Source organism: Sinocyclocheilus rhinocerous, unplaced genomic scaffold (assembly GCF_001515625.1).
Source record: "Sinocyclocheilus rhinocerous isolate Xijiao unplaced genomic scaffold, SAMN03320098_v1.1 scaffold2613, whole genome shotgun sequence".
Classification (NCBI taxonomy): Eukaryota; Metazoa; Chordata; class Actinopteri; order Cypriniformes; family Cyprinidae; genus Sinocyclocheilus; species Sinocyclocheilus rhinocerous.
This window is the reverse complement of record NW_015650705.1, coordinates 414,943-442,897: the sequence shown is the minus strand read 5'-3', so window position 1 is coordinate 442,897 and position 27,955 is coordinate 414,943. Positions and strand designations below refer to the sequence as shown.

General features: G+C 37.4%; 3 protein-coding genes across 5 annotated transcripts in view; 2 read left to right on the top strand and 1 right to left on the bottom strand.

The window, feature by feature from the left end:
* The first annotated feature begins 841 nt into the window (after positions 1-841).
* On the top strand, positions 842-13,317 carry crip2l (cysteine-rich protein 2-like). The gene is made up of 7 exons (XM_016517651.1): positions 842-1,075; positions 5,103-5,197; positions 10,291-10,348; positions 11,249-11,317; positions 11,466-11,560; positions 12,421-12,478; positions 13,017-13,317. Exons 1-7 carry the CDS (start codon positions 1,033-1,035, stop codon positions 13,079-13,081), a joined length of 483 nt encoding a protein of 160 aa, XP_016373137.1. The 5' UTR covers positions 842-1,032; the 3' UTR covers positions 13,082-13,317.
* An 864-nt stretch (positions 13,318-14,181) lies between these two features.
* Positions 14,182-17,547, top strand: LOC107712435 (retinol dehydrogenase 14-like). Its single transcript, XM_016517694.1, has 2 exons — positions 14,182-14,590; positions 16,306-17,547. The coding sequence occupies exons 1-2, from the start codon at positions 14,189-14,191 to the stop codon at positions 16,921-16,923; spliced, it is 1,020 nt and encodes a 339-aa protein (XP_016373180.1). The 5' UTR covers positions 14,182-14,188; the 3' UTR covers positions 16,924-17,547.
* A 387-nt stretch (positions 17,548-17,934) lies between these two features.
* The window catches only part of LOC107712433 (brain-enriched guanylate kinase-associated protein), a 37,309-nt gene continuing 27,288 nt past the window's right edge, over positions 17,935-27,955 (bottom strand). For all 3 annotated transcript variants that reach the window (XM_016517692.1, XM_016517689.1, XM_016517691.1), the window contains 5 exons: positions 26,924-27,085; positions 23,551-23,617; positions 22,625-22,732; positions 22,428-22,508; positions 17,935-20,438 (listed from right to left, as the gene is read on the bottom strand). In XM_016517692.1, coding sequence (XP_016373178.1) covers positions 19,050-20,438; positions 22,428-22,508; positions 22,625-22,732; positions 23,551-23,617; positions 26,924-27,085 — 1,807 coding nt within the window. In that variant the 3' untranslated portion in view covers positions 17,935-19,049. The remainder of the gene's footprint in view (positions 20,439-22,427; positions 22,509-22,624; positions 22,733-23,550; positions 23,618-26,923; positions 27,086-27,955) is intronic.

Genomic DNA, 27,955 nt, shown 5'->3' with positions numbered 1-27,955 from the left:
GTCCTCTTCCTCTTTGAACTGTTGCCGTCTTGTCAGCGTTACAGTGCACTGTGCACCAGAACAGCCAGGCATAAGAACAATCCATCTCATAAACTGTTAACTTGGCAATAAACATGTAACACACAACACTATTCATACATTTATTTATTTAACACACCATACTTCTTAGTCACATTTCCTTGCATTTGTACATAACACACCAAATTCCATCTATTGTCTATTTTGTATATATATATATACAGGTGCATCTCAATAAATTAGAATGTCGTGGAAAAGTTCATTTATTTCAGTAATTCAACTCAAATTGTGAAACTCGTGTATTAAATAAATTCAATGCACACAGACTGAAGTAGATTAAGTCTTTGGTTCTTTTAATTGTGATGATTTTGGCTCACATTCAAAGAAAGACTTAAACTACTTCAGTCTGTGTGCATTGAATTTATTTAATACACGAGTTTCACAATTTGAGTTGAATTACTGAAATAAATTAACTTTTCCACGACATTCTAATTTATTGAGATGCACCTGTATATATAATTTTTTTTCTTCAAATTCTTGTATATTGCTATTTCATACTACTTATTCTATTTTTATTATCTGTCTTGTCGCTGTCATTCTGTTTGTGCTGTGGACGTTTCTGTCACCAAAACAAATACCTTGTATGTGTAAACCTGGCAATAAAACTAATAATATAAGAATTGTTTATCAGTGTAGTAGCCTATATGTAGTGTTCAGGTGAAACAGGTAACTTGCCAGAAATGATAAGGTTTTTGACATGATGTCTATGTATGCTGTGTAGCTCCGCAGAAAGAGGGGGAGTGCGCTGAAATCGGTAGTCTAATGAAATGAAGGGTGAGCACATTCACTAGCCCGCTGACGTCATCGAGGGAGGATCCGCGCTGGCGATCTTGAAAGGGAGGATGCGCTCGCGCTTTGAGCATCGCTGAGAACGAGCGAGTCGCATCCACTCAGTCAGATCTATATAAAAGAAAACGTGCTTAAATCAAAGGAAATCCCAGATTTGCACGGAACATGGCATCAAAATGTCCCAAATGTGACAAAACTGTTTATTTTGGTAAGTTGTTCATTTTTCTTCTATTTTGCAAAGCCACGGATAAAACAATGCACGCGCCAGGCTGAAACGACTGCACCGTAGATGTCGTGTAGTGTCTGAATGTACTTTCATTATTTTCATTCTCGCATGCGTTGTAAACAACGTCTGCAAACCACACAGCGTGGGCTCGATGGTGATTACCTGGCTTTTCACGGGTGCACGTTATTCTTAGTAAATGAATTGGTTTTCTTATTAAGATCCACATGATTTCTGCATTAGACGGCGCAGCTAATCTGCTGAGTATTTTATCTGCATGGTATTTGAGATACCATAAATATTGAGCTCGTGCAGTGAAATAAGATCCATGAATCACCAATGTGTATGTAGAGAGAGTTTTCTGATTTGATTATGGATGAAGCATGAAATGCAGAATCGGGATGAATGAAAGTATATATTACATTACACTATTAAAGCTGATAATCCTATTGCACTAGAACTTATTCTTTGGTTAAAACGGGTGACTGTAAAACATGCAAAAATAATAATTAGGTGGGTGGTGGATTTTCAATATCAGATAATATCAATATTTTTTTTAAATGTTAACAGCCATGAGTGAAACAAGTATTTAATTAGTGTCAACCAATACACCATCACAAATTGAAATGTAACCACTAACTAGATGGAATAGCCAGCAGTCAATCTGATTTGACCCATTTTATGGGTCCGGTAAACATTCTCTACCCTCTCCTGTCCAGTCTATACCTTATTTATGGGCCTTTACTTTCCCTTCATTCAAAAAGCCTCCTGTGAATGGGGTGTGCAACACATTTTGATTCATTGGAAAATGTTAAACTGCTCCTTTTTCATGTTCTTTATCTTCTCTGATTAAATGTAACTAGGCCTAAATTATTTTAAAGTGCAGGTGCCATTTGGCGTTTGTCCCCAGTGCGTAATTACTCATTATATCAATTTATTATTTATCATTAACAGCTGTCAGCTAAAATTATTACATACAATTAATACAAGGCTATACTTTGTCTTTTTAAGGCAGAAAATCAACATGAATGATTGGCAGATTAAAAATGTGTCTGTGCTTAATATCATATGCTGAGCTGACTCCCTCCCACTGAGCGCTATAATAATTAAAATGTGAGATCCACTTTGTCTCTGGCTGCTACTCGCTCTCTTGAGACTTTAGCAGCTGTGACCTGAGAAAGCATTCCTATTCACTTGAATGCCGCAAACAACCTTTAAGTATGCAACCTGGCACACGGTTATCTTTAAATGGCTTTAGAAACATGCTTTTTGCCCACATAATTGTGCCATCTAACAGCAGTTTGCCTTTCTCTTTCCAGTCAGTGGTTAAAGGGAACAGTTCACCCAAAAATGAAAAAAAAAAAAAATGTACTCACCCTCAGGCCATCCAAGATGTAGATAAGTTTGTACGTATCTTCATTGGAACAGATTTGGAGAAATTTAGCAACATCACTTGCTTACCAATGGATCCTCTGCAGTGAATGGGTGCCGTCAGAATGAGAGTCCAAACAGCTGATAAAAACATCACAATAATCCACACGACTCCAGCCCATCAGTTAACGTCTTGTGAAGAAGAATGCTGTGTTTTACACAATTTACAAATTTATCATTAAGGTGTTTTTAACTTCAAACCATTGCTTCTGGCATAAATATGAGTCCTCTATCAATAATATTGCTTTCTTTGTAAAAATGTCATCTTGTCTGAATCAGGAGATAAATATGCACAGATCAAGCACCGTTTACAAGTGAAAACAGTCCAAAACATTAAACACCAGAGAGGGCAACAAAGGATGGACTTTTCACTGGAGGAAGTGTTATTATGGGTTATAGACTGGTATTTTGGCCAGAAGCAATTGTTTAAAGTTCAGAACATCTTAATGATGGATTTGTTTCTTCCAAACTTTAATTGACGGACTGGAGTTGTGTGGTGATGCAAAGCTAAAGTGATTTATAGCTAAATTTCTCCAAATCTGTTCTGGTGAAGAAACAAACTCATCTACATCTTGGATGACCTGAGGGTGAGTAAATTTTCAAAATTTAATATTTTCATTTGTGGGTGAACTATTCCTTTAAAATCCTTTTTTGATCCATAAAAGTGTATTATTGAAAAGATTATTTATCAGTAATATTTCCAAAACTTTTTTTCTCTTTTGATTCTGAAGTGCTTGCAACCTCTGTAACTTTCTGTCAGACTGCAATTTGCCATGCATATATCCTCACTATGGAAACAGCTCATTTGATACTCAGGTTAAGAGAGCATCATGAAAGCATTAAGCAGAACTACAAGTCCAGAGACAATAACTAATTACTGTCTGTTCAACTCCCGCGCATTTGTCTGCTGCACCACAAAAAAACATTCAGTTTTTAATCTTGTTAATGCCCTGCTGTGTGGGTATGTCTGTTTGTGAGCAGAAATATGGAGAAGAAAATAGATCCGATTGAAGACAAAAGGTGATAATGCATGCACTTAGCATAAAATAGACATCATAAAAGCAAAAATAATTTTTTTTATAAATAATATTATTAAAATAATCTAAAAATAATAATGTAATATTTTAATAAATAAATATATTTCCATTTTAGCTAGTTGCCTGGAAACAAAACTACATGGCAATGGAAAGTTGTCAAACTGATACATCACAGAAACTAGAACTGGCTAATAGGTTACATTTTATTTTAATTTCTCTTAAATTCACTAAGAGGACTCTTATGCTCACCAAGGCTGTGTTTATTTGATCAAAAATACAGTAAAAACCGTAATATTGTGCAATATTATTACAAATTAAAATCACTGTTTTCTATTTTAATTTAACTTGTATTTGTGATGCCAAAGATGAATTTTCAGCATCATTATTCCAGTCTTCAGTGTCATACGATCCTTCAGAAATTATTCTAATATACTGAATTTCTCAAGAAACATTTCTTGTATATATGTTAAAAAAATCAGTTGTGCTGCTTAATATTTTTGTGGAAGCCGTGATATATTTTTTTCTGGATTCTTTGATGAATAGAAATTTCAAAAGAGCAGCATTTATTTAAAATAGAAATCTTTTATAACATATAGTGGGTATAACATATAATTATTACATAAAAACATGTATAACACTTGTGTGTTACGGTGATGTAAAGATAGATGGATGGATGGATGTATAGATATATATATATATAGATAGATAGATAGATAGATAGATAGATAGAAATCTTAAATTGACATATGACAAATAATAAAATGTAAAGAATGTAATAAAAGAAAACCGTTTTATCAGTTTATTCAAAGGCATGCCTTCTTTATTAGCAGTTTTATTGCCTTATATGCATCATGTGCTTGCAAAATGAAGAAAATGGATTTGTTACCCTGAGGCAATCCTGCAATAGAACACACAAAAATAAACAAAAACATCCTTGAATGGATTTCTCAAAGTTTGACCTAAAATGTTATTGTGCTGTTGTTCAGTCTTGACTCACAGTGACGTGACGCTGCTCTGTGGAGAACGGCTCATGAGGGTGTTCTGTGCTCCCTGAGGCACATGCCTGGAATATTCCAGCCTCGATATGATGCATCCAGATTTGATAAGAACCTTTCACTCTATGATAGTGTTTTCACATCTCCCTGACATCCTCGATGAGACAGTAAACAGACGGACATTAGACTTCACATTATCTCTCAGTGGACTTAGTTAGACACATTAAGAGGCGCATTGATAAAAGACTAAATGGATAAACACATTTAGGTGGACCAAGATAGATAGTTTTTTTTTATTTTATTTTTCTGACGAGACACAGTCAGACGAGACTCAAACTACCATTTCATAAAATCTCTGATCTTTGCCAGGCATCATTACAGTAAGAGTCTCTACGGAGTAATTTCAGCTCAATTGTTATAATGAAGATAGTGGCTTCAGGGGAGAGTTTTAACACTTTTATTCAAAGAGCCCCTTAAACCATAATCTTAATGTACATCCTCAGATGAATGATGATCTGTAAAGGGAATAAATCTATTTGTGTCTTATAGCGGAGAAAGTGACATCTCTGGGAAAAGACTGGCACAAATTCTGTCTCAAGTGTGAACGCTGTAGCAAGACCCTAAATCCAGGAGGACATGCAGAGGTGAGAGGAAGACAGCTAAAAAACTGAGAAAAAGAAAGCATTGCAGATAAAGATCGCATTAAATGCACCTTTCTTTCATGTATATGTTTGACTGAACTGGAAGCTGCTGCATGTCATTGAAATGTGCATTTATCTGGCAAATATTACATCTAATGTGGTCACAATGTTGATTTATAGTTTTTAATTTTATTTTATTGCTAAATATTACAATATTATGTCATATTTAGCAATATTACATAAGTAAGAGTGTTGTTCCAAATATCAGCACAACTGGAGCCATAGCAGGTATTACAGCCATCAGCACAACTGTGTGTCAGTGTGATATTTTTATTCAACAGTTCAATAAACAAGAAGTTAATATTGCGTAACTTTCATTTTAGATACAGTTTTCTACGTGGTCGGGAGAGCTCAAATGAAAAAAAACAAAAACACATGCAAATAGAAAAAAACACCAGTAAATTAAGAAAACATCTTCATCAGTTGACAACACATGCGCCTAAAAGACTCACAACACAACCAAATACAGAAACGCACTGCAAAGACCCACAACAAAACCAAATACAGAAACGCGCTGCAAAGACCCACAACACAACCAAATACAGAAACGCGCTGCAAAGACCCACAACACAACCAAATACAGAAACGCGCTGCAAAGACCCACAACACAACCAAATACAGAAATGCGCTGCAAAGACCCACAACAAAACCAAATTCAGAAACGCGCTGCAAATACAGAAACGCGCTGTAACGACCCACAACACAACCAAATAAAGAAACATGCTGCAAAGTCCCACAAGACAACCTAATACAGAAATGTGCTGCAAATACAGAAACATGCTGCAAAGACCCACAACAAAACAAAATACAGAAACGTGCTGCAAATACAGAAACGCGCTGCAAAGACCCACAACAAAACCAAATACAGGAACGTGCTGCAAATACAGAAATGCGCTGTAAAGACCCACAACACAACCAAATACAGAAATGTGCTGCAAATACAGAAATGTGCTGCAAATACCCACAACACAACCAAATACAGAAACATGCTGCAAAGACCTATAACACAACCAAAGATAGAAACGCGCTGCAAATATAGAAATGTGCTGCAAAGACCCACAACACAACCAAATACAGAAATGTGCTGCAAAGACCCATAACACAACTAAATAGAGAAACGTGCTGCAAAGACCCACAACAAAACCAAATATAGAAACGCGCTGCAAAGACCCACAACACAACCAAATACATAAACGCGCTGCAAAAACCCACAACACAACCAAATACATAAATGCGCTACAAATACATAAACGCGCTGCAAATACAGAAACGTGCTGCAAAGTCCCACAACACAACCAAATACAGAAACGTGCTGCAAGTACAGAAACGTGCTGCAAAGACCCGCAACACAATCAAATACAGAAACGTGCTGCAAAGACCCACAACACAACCAAATACAGAAACGCGCTACAAATTCACACAACACAACCAAATACAAAGACCCACAACACAATCAAATACAGAAACGTGCTGCAAAGACCCACAACACAACCAAATACAGAAACGCGCTACAAATTCACACAACACAACCAAATACAGAAACGCGCTACAAATTCACACAACCAAATGCAGAAACGCGCTGCAAATACCCACAACAAAATCAAATTCAGAAACACGCTGCAAATACAGAAACGCGCTGCAAAGACCCACAACAAAACCAAATACAGAAATGTGCTGCAAATACAGAAACAAGCTGCAAAGACTCACAACAAAACCAAATACAGAAACGTGCTGCAAATAAAGAAACGCGCTGCAAATACCCACAACACAACCAAATACAGAAAGGCACTGCAAATACAGAAACACGCTGCAAAGACCCACAACACAACCAAATACAGAAATGTGCTGCAAATACAGAAATGCGCTGCAAAGACCCACAACAAAACCAAATACAGAAACGTGATGCAAATATAGAAACGCGCTGCAAAGACCCACAACACAACTAAATACAGAAACGTGCTGCAAATACAGAAACGCGCTGCAAAGACAACACAACCCGCTGCAAAGACCCACAACACAACTAAATACAGAAACGTGCTGCAAATACAGAAACGCGCTGCAAAGACCCACAACACAACCAAATACAGAAATGTGCTGCAAATGCAGAAACATGCTGCAAAGACCGACAACACAACCATATACAGAAAGGAGCTGCAAATACGCACAGACCACATTGGAAATGTATAAGGGAACCGCAACAAGTGACGAACTTGGCTGGGACATACTTACTCTGAAAGGTGCGATCCTGATCATATGATTCCTTAGCTTTTTTCGATATTATTAGCCTAAATAAGCAGACGAAATACACAATTAATGTAACTGTGAAACGTTATGTAAGCTGGCAAACTTACTTTTACAACTTCCCTTACGAAAATTAACCATGGTTTTACTATAAAAAAAACATGGTTACTATAGTTAAACCATGGTAATCACAAATTACACTAACCATAGTTTAACTATGAAAATGGGAAACGCCAAAAACATCATTACTACACTTTTACTATAATATCCATTGTGGTCTGTGCTACATGCAGTGTGTTTCAGTATTTGTTTTTGTTGTGTGAATTTGCAGAGCATTTCTCTATTTGGTTGTGTTGTGTGAATTTGCAGCGCATTTCTCTATTTGGTTGTGTTGTGTGAATTTGTAGCGAGTTTCTGTATTTGCAGCAAGTTTCTGTATTTGGTTGTGTTGTGTGAATTTGTAGAGAGTTTCTGTATTTGCAGCAAGTTTCTGTATTTGGTTGTGTTGTGTGAATTTGTAGAGAGTTTCTGTATTTGCAGCAAGTTTCTGTATTTGGTTGTGTTGTGTGAACTTGCAGCGCATTTCTGTATTTGGTTGTGTTGTGAGTCTTTGCAGTGCGTGTCTTGTCAAACTGATGAAGATATTTTTTCTTAATTTGCTGGCCTTTTCTATTTGCATGTGTTTTCTTAAGTTGCAGCGCGTTGAGCTCTCTCGGCCACCGTAGTTTTCACTGTTATTTAGTTATTTCTATTTTTGATCCTAAAATGAAAATATGCAAACAAGCAAAAAGCACAATCACCGTGCTTCGAGTCTGTGAGTAAAACAGTTCATGATGCTGTTCAATTAAATTGTGATCATGAATGAATCAGTGTTTTTGAACAAAATGGTTAGTGAAAGATTCAATGACTCACTAATGTAGTAGGAATAGTGTTAATACTAAAGGCATATTCAACCCAATGGCACAAAAATTATTTTTTGTATTATTATTATTTTAATGCTATTTGTCTGTTCAGATCAATGCATAAAAAATGGCAGACGGGCTGAATGAACATGCTAATTCACACACCTGACAGGTGCAACTTATAGAAAAGAATAAATACAGTGTTTACCCTGGTTACTACGGTACACAGAGCAGTGCTGCTCAATTTTCTGTTTCCTGAATGAATCTACTGGTGTTGAATGAATTGGTTGAGTTGATTGAATGAATTGGTTGATTGAATTAATCACTTGTTGCCATCTGCTGGCAGATAAATGTAACCTGCAGAAAGGTTCTTTACAAAATGGGAAATAATATGCGCATCATGCAACATTATATTAGTGGGTGGACTAATTTGTTGATGTCAAACACACCTCATGATTCAGTACTTGCATATAGGCTGGTGGTGTTATGGGGAGGGACATTCTCATTCTAGAGCATATTTGATTGGTCAAAAATTTTATTCATAGCCTAAATTTTCCCTAAAGACTATACATTTTAAATATGTATATCTTAAAATCAATAACTAAAGTTCCACAAACTCTTTAAACTCTTAGAGACTCAAAAAATAAGAGCACTGACATGTTAGTGTTACGGAGTAACCAGAACATGAGACGTGCGGATCCATGTGCAAAGCTTTTATTAAAAGATGTGGTCACAAACACAGGCAGGGTCGAAACACCAGCGAATAGGTATGGTATGGGCAAAACACAAGAGCAGTCCAGTCCAGGGTATAGTGTAACAGTCTGTGTAGTGTGAGAGTCCATGTAGTGAGCGGGTGACCTCTGGTGGTGAGTGAACGGAAGTTCATAGACTGGATTCGTGACAGTTAGCAAGTTCATGTTATAATGAAAATTCACACTTTTAAGTTGTTGTTCTAGATAACGATGCAGATGATTCACAGATTCCAACAAACTGTTATTTGCAGAGCAAAGAGCCTTAATGCTTCGCAAATATCATATTAATTGCATTGAATGTGCACCTTCAGTGTCCTTTGTGTGTATACTGGATCTTAAAAGTACATTTAAAAAAAACTGTACTTGAGGATAATTTTAATGGAATAAAAGGCCACTTAAAGAGAGTACACCTTATGATTTTTCTTAAAACACAAAGCACACTTTGCAATAATGTCAAAATAAAGGGTTTGCTTTGTAATACATGTCAAATCATTGTTTTTTCTAATCTTTTTTCTTTAAAGAAGTGCACTCATGTTATTGTGCTGACTAACAAAGCGCATGTAAAGTACTTGCTCATAATTAAGTAGCAATTAACAAGTGTGTTATTTGATATTGCATTAAATATATTTTTATATGTACTAAATTGCAACGTCACCATTACAAATGTGTAATTACAAATATATTTAAATGCATGGCATACAAGTTTAATTACATTAAGGTATTTTTTAGTTTACCATAAATGCTTGTCACTTCATTTGGCATTATTTGGCAACCATATTTCAAAGACAATATCATAGTCCAACTAGTTGCATTTAGTAAAAATTTTAACTATAATACATTTATAATACAACTTTAAGATTCCACAAAATAAGTGTCAGAACATTACATTCAATTAGCACTTAAATATATTCTTTTAAAGTGTATTGTTTTCCATAATAAGACTCGTTTTAAAAGTATGTTAAGTGTAGGCTACTTATTTTTCACAAGGGCCGGTACAGTTGTTTGCTCTTTAAATGTTGAAAATATTTTATGCTTTAATCTTTGGACAGCATGAGTGTTAATTTTTGATGACAACAGACAAGGATGGCAGGAACTGGATGCCTAATTAATCTCAGTGATGTGTTTTATCCACTGTTAACAGCATGATGGGAAGCCATACTGCCACAAGCCATGCTATGCTGCCCTCTATGGACCAAAAGGTGCAGTACATCTAATTAATGTCTCTGATGCATCTGTTCATAATTTATGGGGCTTGCACTGCAGCAAGTAGGACACTCTTTCCTTTGATGCAACAGATTCTTAATGAGACAGCCAGCATGCACAAGAGCAGCTTCATCACAGAAATCTCTGATCTTCAGATATGGAGTATAGTTGACCCAAAAAGGAAAATTCTGTCATTATTTTCTCATCGTCATGATGTTCTAAACCTGTATGAGTTCTTTCTTCTGTTGAACACAAACACACACACAAAAAAAAAGAAAAAGGGTCTGAATACTTTCCGTACCCACTGTATATATATATATAGTTCAGGGATAGGAGTTCAAAAATGAAAGTTATGTAATCATTTACTCACCCTCAAATCTGTATTTGAGTTTCTATATTCTGTTGAACACGAAAGAAGATATTTTGAAGATTGTGGATAACCAAACAGTTGCTGGTAGCCATTGACTTCCATAATGTATTAAAAAAACAATACCAACAATTTCCATTTATTGGGTGAACTATCCCTTTAATTCATATGTTAGGCTTTACCGGGTTAATTATCATTTACTGGAAATCCTGTTTTTGTGGTGAAACACTTTTATAATATTGTTATTTTAAAGAACACCCCAATAATGCCATAGAAACCACCAATAACACCCTATCATCTGCATAACAATATGCTAAACCCAAACCCAAAACTTGGCAATTTGCATTGCAACCATCCTAAACACCACAACATTTGCATGGGCAAATCTACTTGTACTGTTACTTTTAGTACAAAGTGGGTAGTGATAATGAATTCTGTAAAATATTAGGATTATTACATTTATGGTAATGGAATGTTAATTTAAATGAATGATATTTGTGAGAATAATTGTTTACCTGATTTTCTCCAGCTGCAAGCTTCAGTTCGTTTTCTGGTCAGCCGAACATCTGCCCAAGGTGCAACAAAACAGTGTACTTCGGTAAGCGCTGACATTCAGACAGTAAAGTTCAGCAAATATGGACTTGTGCTGGAACTTGTGTGTTCAGCAGTGCCAGGACATACATATGCATTTCTTGAGGTTGCCTGATGCTTACAGAAGGGCCTGTGTTTCCTTCTTTGTGTTTCAGCTGAAAAGGTCAGTTCCCTGGGTAAAGACTGGCACAGGCCCTGTCTGCGCTGTGAGAGGTGCAGCAAGACTCTGGCTCCAGGCAGCCATGCAGAGGTGAGGGACATTTTTATATATTTGAATCTAAATAAATGTATATTGTGCAAATTATAAAAATACATTTTGGCATAATGTAATTTAAGATTTAAAGTTTATTTTCTTGCCCCTCAAAGTACATATTGTGATCTATTTAAGCATTTAATGATTTACCTAAATATATTTTTAGTCTAGAAAAAATCCTTAAATTGTCCTCTGCACAACATATTGTCAGGGTTATGGACCTGTCTGTGTGTGTTTTTGCTCCCTGTGACCCAGTTTCTGTCTCCCGTTGATTGTGTTAATTTGATTCCGGGTGTGTCTAGTTCTTCCCCCAATTGTCCTGTGTTTAAAAGCCTTAGTCCTTTCAGTCAGTGTTTGTCGGTTCTGAACGCCATTCCATGTGTTCCTGTGTCTCCTCTCCTATGTACCCCTTGTGTTTGGATTATTAAAAGACTGGTTTGAAGCTATCTCCGTGTCTCCTCGTTCCGTGCTCCAAGTGAAGTGTGACAGAAGAACCGACCGAAACAGTTACCTCCGTTTGTATATTCCATGTGTTCCTGTGTCTCCTATGTACCCCTTGTGTTTGGATTATTAAAAGACTGTGGTTTGAAGCTATCTCCGTGTCTCCTCGTTCCGTGCTCCAAGTGAAGTGTGACACACATACTGTATGTACATATATTTGAAATATAATTTGGTCAGAAAAAAAAAAGTGTATCTGTATGGATGGAGTAGAAACGTATATATCCTCTTAGTAATATCATAAAGGTGGAGCTCAAAAATGTCCAGATTAAACTGTTGTGCAATGCATCCAGATTTGAAATGACATTTGAAGACAAGTATGATTTAATAGTGTACATGGGTTCTGTTTTAAACTACAGCACGATGGCCAGCCATACTGCCATAAACCCTGTTACGCTGTTCTCTTTGGGCCAAAAGGTACATTTCCACTGTCTGTTTTCCAGTTTCATTCTTTTTATACAGTGTATATTGTCTGTTGACGAGACATTCCATTTTGGTAACTGCATCAAGTAAAATTTACAAAAATGACTTTATATACACAGAAAGCATATTAAATGCAAGTGTCTACTTCAATGTTTCAACTTTCAAATAACATTTATGAAAATAAAATGTCAAAATATGAGTGAAATAATGTTCCATCGTCATTCAGTATAACAGATATACTGTATTTATGTAAAAATGAAACAACATTATTCTGACCTGTACTTATTAAAATAAATAAAAGAATAAGTGATCATACATTTTATTACATTTTTAATGATTAAATATTTCTTGCTGACAAAAGAATAAAGTAGTATAATAGTATTTTGGGGCTGCACTTTGAATCTTTTAATGTCATAATTGTACGTAAAAAAAATAAAAAAATAAAGCTGTATTAACTTTTATTGTTTTGATGCTTGCAAACCCCTATTCGTCTTTGACCCGTGCATAATGTTATTTCACTGTTTTTGTTCAGGAGTGAACACTGGAGGTGTTGGCAGTTACATATACGAGGACCCAAACACTGAAAGCCAGTCCTAAGAACCACAACCACACCAGCAGTATTATTAGCAACCTTAGGTTTAAGCCTCTTGTCTGCTTCCTTTAAATTCACTTCCTATCTTTCTTGAATCTGCACTGATCTTGTTCATCTACAGAGTGCCACTTACATACTAATTGTACTAAAATGAGCTAGTATTATTACTTACTAACAGGAATATGTGTTTAGCCTTTTTGCTGTATTTATATATTGTTTATATATTTTTAAGAATGTACTTAAGATATATTTTTTTTTTTTTTTTTTACTGTGACATTGAACTACAGGTAACACACAATTTTGTTCAGAATGAAAAGTTTTTAGTTGTCTAACATATGTTTAGTTGTGTAGCACTATAGCACACTTATTTATTAGGCCTGTAGTTTACCGATGGCATATGCTTTCTTAACTTTGCACTTAAGATCTGTTTATGTATTAAACACTTTGTATTTGAAATTAAATAATATTGTTAAGTGTATTGAATTGTTTTGTTTCATTTCACTTTTGGGATGCTGGAGAAAAGAAAAGAGAAAAATAAATAAATAAATATATATATATATATATACTGCCTTAAATGTACAAGTGATGGTGCCAGTACATTCACTGCACTTTTTCCAACCACTTTGAATTTAATACTTTAAGAAAATGCACAACAATCTTTAAAAAAGGGAAAAATACATACATACATGCAGTACATACCAAATCAAGCAGAAATGAAATTTATTTATGGTGGCCAGTTAAACTGATGGAAACATAGATGCTGTTATGTTGTTATATATGTTATAATAGCTAATAAATACCCGTTTGCACAGAAAATACAAGGATCTGTCACAAATCATATTGATAGCATAGAATATAATCAATGTGAGTAAAATATCGTAATATTTCAGATACTCTCTTTAATCATCTAATAGGATGTCATTAGATTCTCCAGTCATAATCTAATGTCATTATCCACTACATATAAAAATGTCATCACATTTGTAACCAGTAATGAATGAATGAATGTACTTCTCAATGAGATTATAGTGATTAAGCTCTGCTGTATATCGTGTAATAAGCCAGAAGGCTTGAATTGTCAATATCGAAAACAACGCAATGCATTCTGGGTGATGTGGTCCACGACGCTCACACGCACGCTGTCATTCAACACTGCACTGATGTCTGCTGCGGTTATTTTAGCCGCTGTCCTCGGCGGTGGGGTTCTCCTCATTGCCCGGAGAATATTCTCCAGACGGAAAGCGCTGAGATCACTGAGCTACCCAGCGAGTCTGATGCGCGGAAAGACTGTGATAGTGACCGGGGCGAACAGCGGCATCGGGAAGGCGACGGCGGCGGAGCTGCTGAAGCTGCAGGCCCGTGTGATCATGGCCTGTCGGGACAGGCGGAGGGCTGAAGAGGCGGCCCAGGACATCAAGAATCAAGCCGGTGCAAATCAGGGAGAGTTAGTGATCAAAAACTTGGACCTCGCGTCGCTCCAGTCTGTGCGCAGCTTCTGCGAGGAAGTTATCAGGGTTTGTTTACAGCTGTCTCTTTCTCTTTTAATCATTGAAACTGGGTTGCATGGCATTAAATATCTAGGCTACAACAGCATGGAGTATGAATTCATGAACGTAGAAATGGCTCAAACCAGGCAAAGATCATTGAGAAAGTGGTCAAATTAGTTCACATAAACCACGAAAAGTGTTAACACTTACATGGTGTGTAACTAAAGGTCAAGCAGTGAATACGTGTGTTTCTCAGTGAAATGAGCTTTCCAATGTCCCGAATATCATGTGAAATATGATATATAATGTGCAATATGATATGTGATCTGTGTATATATTTATATGTATATATATGATAACTAGTTACTACAGTTATTGTTAGCACAGTTAAACTGTGGCAACTTAGTTCTTGCCACCACTTTCATGAAAAATGTCAAATTCACTTCTTACAGTGGTTGAAGCACATATTAATGGGACTGAATATTATTATCATCTCATATTATTATGACAATTATAACATAATTGTAGTAACTCTGGGTATTTTGGTGCCTTGATAAATTGTAAATAATGAAAATAGATGAGAACTGGGCTGATTGTCACACTTTTAAGTCCAGACAATAATTTTCACTGGGTTGATTTATTTTTTAAAGTAAATTTCCGGGTATGGGACACACGTTATTGTCTTGACATCAATGGGAACCTGCCATTAAATATCCATTTATAGATTTTCATGAAACTTTAAACATGAAACAGCAGAGATGGAAAAAAAAATAACATTAAATATTGCCAAACCATTATTTTGGCCAAATTAATGAATTCTATGGAACTATAACAGATTAGAAGTGTCAGATAGATTAGAAGTATCACTTTGGTTAAGACTTGATCTTGAAGGGCTGACTTGGTGTAATAGGAATCCATGATTTTATACTCAAAAAATATTTTTACAAGGTCTCACTCACAAACCTGTGGAACAATCCTTTAATGGGTTGCAGTGAAATCTTAAATTGTTATCATGACTTAACTCATATGAGGGATTTTTAATTGTTTGCAGTGTGTATAATTGTGCAGATTGCATTATTTAAAGCAAAATAAATAAATTACATAGATTTTTCAATCTTTCCATAGTGTTACATTTATTAAAAATTAATAGGTGTAACATACTTAACAATAAATACAGCTATTTGATAAAATAAATGAAATTATGACACAACACATGCCATCAGGCCTGAGCTTCATTATATAGTTAATATAATGCATGCCATATTGGTTTTACTTAAAACCTTAAAAACTTTTAAGTTACTGACATACAGCCACTGTGAGAACTTCCCCATGTGACAACCAGCCTCAATGTCCCATTTTAGATTTATCAGACATTTATATGAAGCCATTTTAGTTAAGTTTTCTGCAGCGAGTTAATATCTGGCTACATAAAATTCTTTTGGATAGAATAGCATTTTCCCACTTATACCTCTGTCCCAAGACAACCTCTTCAGACAGCCTCCTTGAGGTTTTCACCAGCCACAGTTTTTGCCTCTGAAACAGCATGCCAGAAGACTTGAGGATATTAGTCTATCAGTATTTTTACATTTCAGTCTTATACGACTTAAACGACTGTATGTTTTACCACATAATTTTTCATGTGTCTTAAGTTGTTTGCTTTCTGTATTGCATTTATACACTAGATAAATTAAGTGTGATTAGATGTGCACAAACTAAAATTTCTAAACTCCTAATTGTGTTAGGAGGAGCCGAGGATTGATGTTCTTATCAACAACGCTGGTCTCTACCAGTGTCCCTACAGTAGGACAGAAGAGGGATATGAAATGCAGTTGGGAGTAAACCTCCTGGGTCACTATCTTCTGACAAATCTTTTGCTGGACCTCCTGAAGCAGTCGGCTCCCAGCCGTATCGTCGTGGTCTCCTCCAAGCTCTACAAGTATGGCAGCATCAACTTCGAGGACTTGAACAGTGAACAGAATTATAACAAAGCTTTTTGCTACAGCCAGAGCAAGCTTGCCAACCTACTATTCACCCGCGAGCTGGCATGCAGGCTGGATGGTACTGGGGTAACTGTAAATGCCCTCACTCCGGGTATCGTAAGGACCAGATTGGGCCGGCACGTCAACATCCCCCTGCTTATTAAGCCTCTTTTTTTGCTGGTCTCTTGGTTGTTCTTCAAAAGCCCACTGGAGGGTGCTCAGACCCCACTGTACCTGGCATGCTCGCCGGAAGTTGAGGGTGTGTCTGGAAAATGCTTCGCTAATTGCGAAGAAGAACAATTGCTTTCTAAAGCCACCGATGACCATACTGCTAAACGGCTCTGGGACCTAAGTGAAAGCATGGTGGGTCTTAGGAGGTGAGGGGACGAAGCAGAACCACCCTTCACAAATGTGGCAAATGCAAATCTCGAACATCAGTGCAATGGATTTTTTGGGATGTGTTTTTGGCGAAGTACCTGAGGGACTTGCTGAATAACAGACAGGAAATTAAAATGTCCATCTGTTCCCCTGTATCTTTGCTGCAGTGTTTTCAGAGATGGCCTCAGGCTTGTGACTCACTCTACTCTGTGAATGAGAGCCTGAAAGTATCAAGTCCTACATATCCCTTGAATACAAATGACAGGAGCAGTGTGCCCAAGAAACATAGAAGCTATCGTTAATACAGAATAACACGAACACCATTGTATATCTCTCAATGTAGATTAAGTGGTGCTTTGTGACCAAGTTATTACAATACATCAAGATTGTTGAATGTTGTTCAGCAATTAATTTGACAGACCTATTCATCTATGAAGTGAACTAGAGACAATTTAGCCTCCCAGAATATTCTCTTCTCATAATGCTCTAAAGTAAACTTGGCAACTCCCACCCCGTGACTCATTTCAAGATATATTTGAAAATGTTTGACATCCCAGTGTCCAAACGAAATGAAAAAGGAAACACGTAGGTTGTGGCTCTGCAGATAGTGGGGTGTCACTACTCAAATAAAAAAGTGATTCAGAGTAATGGCTGTATAAATTTCATTACCTCCGCTATATACTCCTGTGCATTAGCCATTATTAGATCATTTTCATTCGCAGTGGAGGAGTAGGATGTTTACAGGCTACTGTCCTTAATCACATGCACTAACATGAAATGTTTTGTGTGTAAATGCTGTGCTTCTGTTACTCTCTAAAAACGGAATAAATTGAATGCTGGAAAAGAAGTCTGTCATTTGTGGAGGAGGACCAAGGTCCTTCCTTTGAATGCGGTCATTTCATGCAGGAAACAGAACTCTAAATTATAAATTCTCCCCAATACACCTCAGCAGCAAGCTTTACTACCCAACAGGAGCAGTGCAGGAAACAAAAGAGAGTTAAAGAGACAGGCATTGTGCAACTATTGTGCTTTATTAGATATAGAAAGCAAAACAGAAGAAACAGAGTCATGCATCATTGTGTCAACTGACACAGGATCCCAGCTGATTAAGAAAGAAGCGAGGGATTGAATCGTGAGGTAGAGAGGGCCTGAGGGAGGGGCTTACAGCACTGAGAAACAAAAGAGAAAACATTGAAAAGAACAATCACCTCGGAAATTCCATCACCCAACAAAACACATCAGGAGTTAAATAAATGCCCAGTGCTTTCAAGAAACTGTACTTGTTTCATGTTGTAATAGACTTGAGTAGTATCAAATCTATTTGAAATAGAAATAGATTAGAAGTATCGCTTTGGTTGGGACTTGATCTTGAAGGGCTGACTTAGGGTAATATGAATCCATGCAGAGTTTATTCTCAAAAATATTTTCATAAGGTCTCACTCACAAACCTGTGGAACGATCTGTCAATGGGTCGCAGTGAAATCTCAAATTGTTATTTTGACTTAACTCATTTGGGGCATTTTTAATTGTTTGCAGCATGTGTAATTGTGCTGACTGCCTTATTCATAGCAATATAAATATTTTACAATTATATAGATTTGTCAGTCTCTCCATAGTGTTACATTTATTAAACAATTATAGATATAGCATACTTAACAATAAATACAGCTAGTCATAAGTTAAATAATAAAAGTTCAAATTTCTTGTCAAAATTAGCATTTCTTTTTACATAGCATGTGTTGTTCATTCAGAAACCCTTAAGAGCCCAGAAGGCTTTTGGTAAAACAAAGTTAATCTCTCTCTCTGCAGACAAGTTTCCAAAAATTCATAATGCACCCAATGCACTTAAAATACTTTCCCACAAATCACACAGAACCATTAATAAACTTTCAAAATAGGCTATACAAATAGTGCTGAGTGTTAGAGCTTCATATCAACTGTAGAAACATAAGCAAAGTATGTTCGATGTTTAGAAAACACTGTAACAGATACAGAAATAGAGAGAAAAAAGATAAGTGAGCTTATGGACTGAAAATATTCAACAGAAAATCCCATCATATGTTTGGCTCAAACTGTAGCTTAACATTCAAAACCTTCTGACAAAAGAGAGTAACCAGGAAACCCTGCTCTTAGTTTAGTAGAGTACCATAGAGCTGTGCCTTGGTGAGACTGTCCTTACGTGACAGCCCTAGTGTGCCAAATTTTTGGTACGGTTGTTGTGGAGGTGGTGGTGGAGTGGTTCCCTGAGGAGACACGCTGTGCCTCTCGGGTTGGTAATGCTGTAGCTCAGCACCCATCTCCAGAGATCCATGGTCCAGTGACTCATTTGAACTGTTGGGACTTACGTCAACATACTCCGTTGCCTGGCCCCCAGCTGCCACCCCACCGTCCTTGGGGCTGTAGAGGCTGTGCTCGGACTCTTGGCTATCCTCCTTGGAACAGTAAAGGTGAGGTTGGCTTTGCTGCTGCTGCCGTAAGCCTGGGCTGCAATCAGGGCTGGGGATAGAGAAGGGATCTAGTACCCCGGCGTGATGGTGGTATACATCAGTACCTTCCTGGAAGCTACTGTAGAGAGGACCAAGACGAATTTTTGCAGGCCGGACAGAGAAGTGCTGCTCAGAGAAGCTGTAGGGTGATGCCCGGCCGGGACTACGGTATGAATGGGCACTCAGGTCCTCCACACTCAGTTGCCTCCACCGACCAATCAGCTCTTCTTCCTCAGGATTAAAAGCGCTTCCACGGCGACTGTCACCATAGGTGATGCTGGGGGAGGTGGAAGGTGGCAGGGGCTCATAAGGTTCACTGTAACATGAGGACATTGTTCTGCTGTAGATGGGTGAGCTACCATTCTGATGGTGGCTGGACTCAGGCGGTTGAAAAGTATGGGCCTTCGTAAAGGTGCTTGGACTCTCCCTCTCCCAGGAAGAGTCGCTCTTGTGCTCGTATTCACCCCCATCCCTCCAGTCCATGTAAAGCGCTTGGTGGCGCGGAGAAGATGCAGCACTGCTCGGAGGATCCTGCCCCTTGTCCTCTGACCCTCCTCCACTAAAACTTGAGTAAGAGCTAGAGCCTCCTCCCAGAGAGGTTGTAAACTTTCGGAAGTGGTCCTGGGAGAAGCCAGGCTGCAGGGACATGGATCCCTCTTCTGGGTTGCTGTCAGTGGAGTTCTGGGGTTCATACACTGTCCGCTGTCCATGAAGGTCCATGCTGGGTCTGCGCTCTCGTCTCCGTTCATCAGGGCAATAAAGCGCTGTGTCACTGCTATACAGGTCTGACTTGTAAGTAGCTCGGAGGCCAAGGCGCTCAGTGCTACCCACAAGGCTTGTGCCCACGAGGAATCCCTGGCGTTCCTGGGGTTGTGGGCTGGGTGAGCGAGAGGCTTGACTGCTGCAGACCTCGTCTGGTTTCTCCAGGACCTTAGCAATGACAGAGGCAGGCACTGTGTCGGCATATGGGGAATGGCAGAGGGAAGAACCCTCCATGTGCAAGCTTACACGCTCCTGAAACTCTGCAGGCAACTGAGAGAGAGTAAAACACAGATTTCCATTAGATGTACCCAATGAACAATAAGTGTTGAGAGACTCGCACAAAAAGAGAAAAAGTTAGGCTGTTATGGAAACCTATCTGGAAAGGATAAGAAGGGAATAATAGCTTAGGTAAGGTCAATATCAGTATGAAGTTAGCAAGAAACATGCAAGAGATTGGGGAATGAAACAGAAGCACCCAGTGAACACAGATGTTTACAAAGCAGACAGCCAAAGATATTGTTAAAGGCCAGTATTAAGTCTTCAGACAAGTCCGTACAAATGGCCTACGTAAGTACATGGTTTTTAGTATTTCATTTAGCGAAAATTGGCCCTAGGGAAAACCACAGATTTCATTATCACTGACACTACACAGAGTACTAGGCATCAATTCAATATCACAAACCTTTTTATCTCTCAGTTTTTTCACCATAGCAACAAGAAGAAAGTAAATTGCAGCTAATTAGCTAACAGTACATGGCTAATTATAGAAACATGATGAGTCAAGACAAAGCAAAAATTTTACTCCAAAATCAATAGGGTTGGTCTCGGTTCAACAAATCTGATTTGATATCTAATTCATACAACATCTGTTGACCTTATGAGTGTTGTTGCTTTTGAGACTTTTTGGGCTGCTTTTAAAAATATGCTCGATGGTTATTCAGAAACTTTTTTTTTTCTCATAACCACATGAGACACCTTTTGTCCAACTATTTTAACGAATGCTTAGTGCCAAATCTTTGACATTTTCATATAAAACAATATGCAAGGCTGAATTCCCTGAACACATTGTGTAACAGACACATTGATGTTTCCATTCAAATATATCTGCCAAATATGAACAGGTTTTTACAGCAGGCAGCATTCCAACATATGTGCTCTACACATCATGGGACTGGCGTAAGGCTTGGAGCAGATTTGAAGAATAAACGGCCAGGTTTTTTGGCACACACTATTATTACTTAAACATCCTCCCACTTTTTCCTTGCCAGAAGAGTCACCCATTCTTAATTGGGACAGAACCTCAATTTTTCTTTAAACAAGAACTTGATTTACTATGGTTGACCTAAATATTAGTAGATCCCACTAAATAAAAATAATATTGCTTCCTGATTTCCTACATTAATATCAGTTTTTCAAACAATGTTTCTGTAGCTAACAGAATTAGTGGTTAAACAATATTGCACTAAAGGGGATAGTTGGGTTTATTTAGATAAAATATTTTTTGGAAAAGACATTGTGTGGATGACATCCAAATAGGCTATATAAAGACCTTGGAGCAGAAGTTGTGCTATAAAAAACTATTATCCAGCACATTGACAGAGTGGGTTTGTTATTCGTTGTCGTTAAAAAGACATATCCAATTACATTTCAGAATGTATATTTAATTTTTAGATACTTCATTTTCAAAAACTGAACAGATAAGTAAAGTCAGCTCATACATGTTAGAGTACCACAGAAGCAATAATGGATCTGTATTATTATTATTATTATTATTATTTTACCTATTAGCATCCCTTGTTATGAGAATGTTTCTAAAATAAGGACACTTACCTTATTTTTATCTGTCATAATGAAAGAAATCTAATGTCCATATAATGGGGAAGTACATGTTTTATTACTGCCTTTGTTTTAATTTAAAGATGTATTTCTATCTTTTTGAAATATGCTCTGGTCAAGCTCAGGCATGAAATTAATTACAATCAATTAATTGTAAATACATGTATTAATTATAATGAATCTACACATTGGCAAGAAAATTAACAGGATAGAACCTAACAAGATGGAAAAGTTTTAAAATGACTACCAATTAAAAAATTTTCATTCTTATAAAATCATGGGTTAATTAAAAATATTTTAACTAAAGAAAGGAAACAATGAAGCTAACAAGTGTTTCATGTCACAAATTACTGCATACTGTAGTACCCATAAACATAATACGTGCAACATCTGCTCAAATAAAGGTACAGTGTGCTAACTTACCTCAGATAACTGGGCTCTGTAGAGTGACTTATTACACTGCAAGAGCTGTGCAGCCAGGTTACAGTCCTTTCTGTATAAGTCCTATTGAGAGTGGTAGAAAAGGAACATTAGATAACGAAAAGCAAATACACAGTCCTCTAAAGGGCTGCCATTAAGCCTCAGTGTGTAAAAGAAATCACAGTCATTATTTCTCTTACATTGTCCTCTCTCAGTTTCTCAATGGTCATCTTAGCTTCCATGAGATGATTGTTAAGGACGATGATTTCTCTGCTAAGAGCCCGTTTCTCATCATCGTGGTGCTGTGACTGGATGAAAGGAGCACATTTTCAGAAAAAAAAGAAACCTATGTGATATGCATTTACAATAATATATGCCCTGATAGAACACCAGTATGAATACAGACAACTTCACACAGGGAGAAGTCAATGCATGTGTTAAGTCATTCTAGGATACTCCTGCAGCAGATGGGACTTAATCGGCGTACTCAAAGGAACGTCAATAGAAGGCTGATATCAGATGATTTTCCTTTCATACCTGAACCCATAACCTTCAGGGTCATCACTGACATATTTATGGTTGCAATCTGTTGCTAAAAATGTGTTTACTATAACAAACTCAGAGTAAACCCTGAGGGGTGGATCCTAATACAGACATGTAATGGTCATACAATGTACTGCAGCAGGCAGGCTAATTCTATTTTAATTGCTTCTAACTTCAAATTAACAAACAGGCTGTGATGCAGATTTTGCAAGTATAATAGACTCACTATCACACTGTCATGTGAAGGCGGACAGGCTGATGTAATGGACTATAATTAACATCAGGCGCACCAGTGGCAGTGTATTGATATAGAAATAGAATCCGCATTCAGCACTATTGTACATGTTTAACACATTCCCTAATCTTTCACACCTGAAAACACGTACACACATGGACAGAAGTGTGGACAGTGATGTAAACACTTTCATCCGAAAAACACTTAAAGAGGGAGATGAGTACTCGTGAACACATATGCAAACAAAAACATTCACACATTAAAACAAAAAGCAGTGCGTGTGCGCTCACCCAGACACCTCTTGTATAATTTGTGCTTTTTTAGAGTGTGGCCGGTGTGTGCACTCACATTTCGTTGGATTTTATCCTCTAAGTCCTGGTTGATCCTCTGCAGTGCTGAGTAACTGCTCTGTATTCTGTGGGAAACACATGAACAAAACGTATTTTTTTCAAATCCAGCACGCACTGGAATGTCTTAAACGCTTTCCTTATTTCCATAGACACTGTTAGACAATCACAAGTTGGTTGCCAAAACTCACCACCTGTTCATCTTCCGCATTATATTATGGTATCTGTTGTGGTATCAATTCATAACATTATTTTACAATGGACCAATGAGCCCAACACATGGCCAGGCTGTAACTGTATAACTAACTCCTACGCACTTGGCATCAGCCAAGTGAAGTGAAACAATCTTTGTGTCCCAATTCACTTACTATCCATCCACAATAGTAGGCAAGGTTAGAAACAGTGCATCCCAAGTTATAGTATGTTTAAATATTAGGGCAGAGCCACCTTTTTAAGTGGAAGAAAAGGAACATGAGGGCAGCTGCCATGGGAATTTTTAAAAGTCCACGTGTCTAGGGCGCAGGCATCTCCAACCCTGGTCCTGGAGAGCTACCGTCCTGCAGACTTAGGTTCCAACTCTGCTCCACCACACCTGTCTGTAATTATCAAGTAGCCCTGAACACCTTGATTAGCTGCTTCAGGTGTGTTTGATTGGGGTTGGAGCTGAAATCTGCAGGAAGGTAGCTCACCAGGAGCAGGGATGGAGACCCCTGCCGTAGTGAGTCCCATTCATCATTTTAGCTTTCAGAATAGTGCTTGCGAGCGTCCCCTTTGTAGCCACTATGTGCCCTCAATGCATATTTCTGCCGAGCCCGCACTGAGGTGAGCGCCACAGCAGACTTCTACCCAACAGTCAAAGTGGCATTACGTCAAGAAAGTGTGAACCCAGAGGAAGACCGCAAGGGTTTAGGGTGGTGCGATTTGGGACGGGGTCATAGAGGTAGTTTAGGCAGTAGGCTAAAACCAGTAAACATGTTAGCATTTAGAACACTTCTGGTACTATCGTCCTAAAGTCAATGTTTTTGTTAAATGGGTTTTTGGTTAAATGCCTGAAATTTTTCTTCAAAATACATCAGTAATACATCAGTGTTTTTTAAAAAGCTTTGACTTGTCTTGAAAATGGCAGTTGCAAATGCTTAAATTGGACTACAAGGGTTGTCAGGACATTTAACGTTATCACAGAGAATAGGTAAACTTATTTACCCGCTCGTCTGCTTTTACAGCCTTGTTGTGTTTTTAATTGCGCCCTTGCAAACTATTCTAAAACTTTCAGACTAAATGTTTTTTTGTTTTTTTTTTAAATAAAGACTTGTTAGTTGTAAGCTCATCGTGATTAACTAGTCAAGACTGTTTCCTGAAAATGGGAACTTTGTCACATACATCATTCGAACCAAATTGGTTAGAACTGTCATTAATGATATTAAGCAAATTACTGTCAGATTATTGCTGTAAATAATGAACATAGGATCAAGGACTGCTTCACCATTTTTGTTCTCCTTTATTTAGCGGCTTCACTTACATGACTCCAGGTTCCCCGATATAGAGCAAATACACTCTTATGCATATTTCAGAAATTATGTGTTAATTCTCTTAAAGTAGAAGACATTTAATTAAATGTGTATATATATGGACTGAAAAAATATAGATTGCACATCATGTTAGCTTGCTTATTTTGGTCAAGACCATATGTCTTGCGTTCTGCAAGTGAACGTCGCTTTATCGTGCTATCCCAAAGAGGCACAAAATCACTTTCTCAGACTTTTAAATGAAATGTTCCCTCCTGGTGGAATGACCTGCCCAACTTAATCCGAGCAGCTGAGTCCTTAGCCATCTTCAAGAATTGGCTAAAATAATCTCTTCCATCTTTATTTGACCCTCTAACTCTAGCACTCTCTATTCTAATTATATTCTTTAAAAAAAAAAAAAATTGCCCCTTGTAGACTTGCACTCTATTCATTTACTAACTGCTTGTTTTCTTTAAAAAGAAAAGAAAAGCTGGCTCTATTCTTTTTCTATTCTATCTGTTTTCTTTTTATTATATTATACAATTTAAAAAACAACAACAAAAAAGCCTTGCTACGTGTTCTGCGTTAAGCTAACTGAGACTTGTTATAGCACTCGCATATCATTGCTCTTTTGTTGATTTTGATTGCTTCCATTGTCCTCATTTGTAAGTCGCATTAGATAAAAGCGTCTGCTAAATGACTAAATGTAAATGTAAATGTCTTACTAAAAAGAAACTATGCTTCTAAGCACAGGTTGAAAGCTGTAGTTCCAACCACACAACTTATGCTGTTTGCGAACATTCATTGTAACTATAGATTCGGAAAACACCAAATCGTTGAACTATGTTGGTAATGATGGTAGCTTGCGACCATATTTGGCTAACGATGCTGTTGGGAAACACACCCCAGATAGACAGCTGCAAAATATCCCAATACAATCACAGTGCCACCATCATGTTTCACTGTTTACTGACTTCTTTACAAGAAGACTCGCAACCTCCAAAAATGTACATTTTGATTTGTGTCTATAGGATATTATCTCAAAGTTCCTAAAGTGCTTTCCAGCAAACGCGATGAAAGCACAAAGACTGTTCTCAGCTGTTTTGTTGACTTTATATATATATATATATATATATATAAATTCCATTGATTTAAAAGTCCTAAATGGCATATTGTCTAAGTAGGTACAAAATTTGTTGAGGAACAAACTTTGTGACCGGAATTTTTTTTTTTTCTATATATAGGATGAATGTGTGTTGTATGAATGAAATTCGGACGTACTACATCCACAACGTTGGCTTTGTCATGTAACATACATCAGTTGCTTCACTTCACTGCCATTCACAAATCTTCTCCCATGGGTTCATGGGATAGTAAAGTGTCCACTGGATGTGCAATTCAGAAATGTAGGCGAAACAAGTAGGTAATCTGTAGTAGTGTTTTATGAACATTACAAATTTAGACATGCTACTCATTTCACGGACGGTTTACTGCCTACTGTATAGAACATAAGTAGGCATATTTGGACACGTTGTGTACACTTTGTGTTTTGACTAATATAAACCCATACTGTGAGAGAAACATGCAATAAAAATCCAAATCAGGAGGGGTGCAAATACTTTTTTTTACACTACCTTAAAGATGAGTAAGTTTTATGGTGATCAATTTGGATAGATGTTAGCACTTACATACTGCCGTGTTCTTTTGCAACAACAGCAGGTACATACTTTGAGAGCATAGTATAAGTAAGCGAATTGGGATGCAGCCAAGTTGATTGTCCTGTCTGATAAATTGTTCAGTGAGTTTCCATATGTGAATAGAAAGCCACACTATTTTAAAGCCAGATGCTATTGTGTACGCTCTTCTTACCGGCGTAATTTGTCGGTGAACTTGTCGAGCTCCTCCTGGGCTCGGCGTAGCTCGGTCTCCAGGTACTGTCTCGTGGAGTCAAACTCGCGCTCTAAAAGCTCCAGCTTATGAGTTGTGTAGGAGAGACGTTTGCGCAGGTCTTCTTTCTGTTCCTGCAGAGAGCTGCATACAGATGCGCATGTGATTACATTCACTTCATATGGACATATGGACATTCAGGATCAATAAAGGCAACGTAAAATCAAAGCAGCTATTTTGTATGAATTACATCTCAGTTTGGGCCAGATTTATAAATGTATTTCACTTCATTGTGCTGACATGATCGATAACTGTCATACAATCCACTGATCACATTTAGTGTAACCCAAACACACTCATGTCAAGAGTGCCTTGGTAAATCAGGTTTACTGACCTTTTTAATCCCCAACACTAATTTTTCCAATTTCCCACATCGATACTTAATATGCCATGTACAAATGGTCTACTTATAGATCAAACACACAAGCGGGGATGGGGTGAGGGAGATGGATGGAACCAAACACAGCTTTTTACAATACGTAAGAGAACCACTGACGGCCCTAATGATTTAGTATTGATGGACAGATGTGTGGTGAACGATAATGACTTTCTGCCTGCTGATAGAGGCGGTGGCTTTCAGCATGCCACAAACCACACTTGATCAGATGTGCAGACAACACGTGTCTAAAGCAGTGAGGGTGAGCAATAAATGTACTGACAATCAATACACGCGCAGTAGAACACAACACACACAAGCCAAAACATTAAGTCTGACATAAAATGAAAGTTGGATTCCCCTAACAAAATGTAGTATAGTGGTGCCATGGTAATATTTTGAAAATTAATAAATAACATATTCAAGTATCATGGTATTCATTGTACTCCATGAAATGCCAAAGAACACAATAGAAAAAAAAAGAAAAAGTGTTTGTGACACTGAACTGCTCTGTTGGTAATCCTGTATGTCCATTTATTTATTAATTTATTTGCTTGTTTATTTATTATTTTAGCATA

Coding starts and splice junctions, on each gene's coding strand:
- crip2l (XM_016517651.1), top strand. CDS start 1,033: ATGGCATCAAAATGTCCCAAATGTGACAAAACTGTTTATTTTG. Junction 1,076..5,102: donor TGACAAAACTGTTTATTTTG/GTAAGTTGTTCA, acceptor TGTGTCTTATAG/CGGAGAAAGTGACATCTCTG. Junction 5,198..10,290: donor ATCCAGGAGGACATGCAGAG/GTGAGAGGAAGA, acceptor CACTGTTAACAG/CATGATGGGAAGCCATACTG.
- LOC107712435 (XM_016517694.1), top strand. CDS start 14,189: ATGTGGTCCACGACGCTCACACGCACGCTGTCATTCAACACTGCACTG. Junction 14,591..16,305: donor TCTGCGAGGAAGTTATCAGG/GTTTGTTTACAG, acceptor TAATTGTGTTAG/GAGGAGCCGAGGATTGATGT.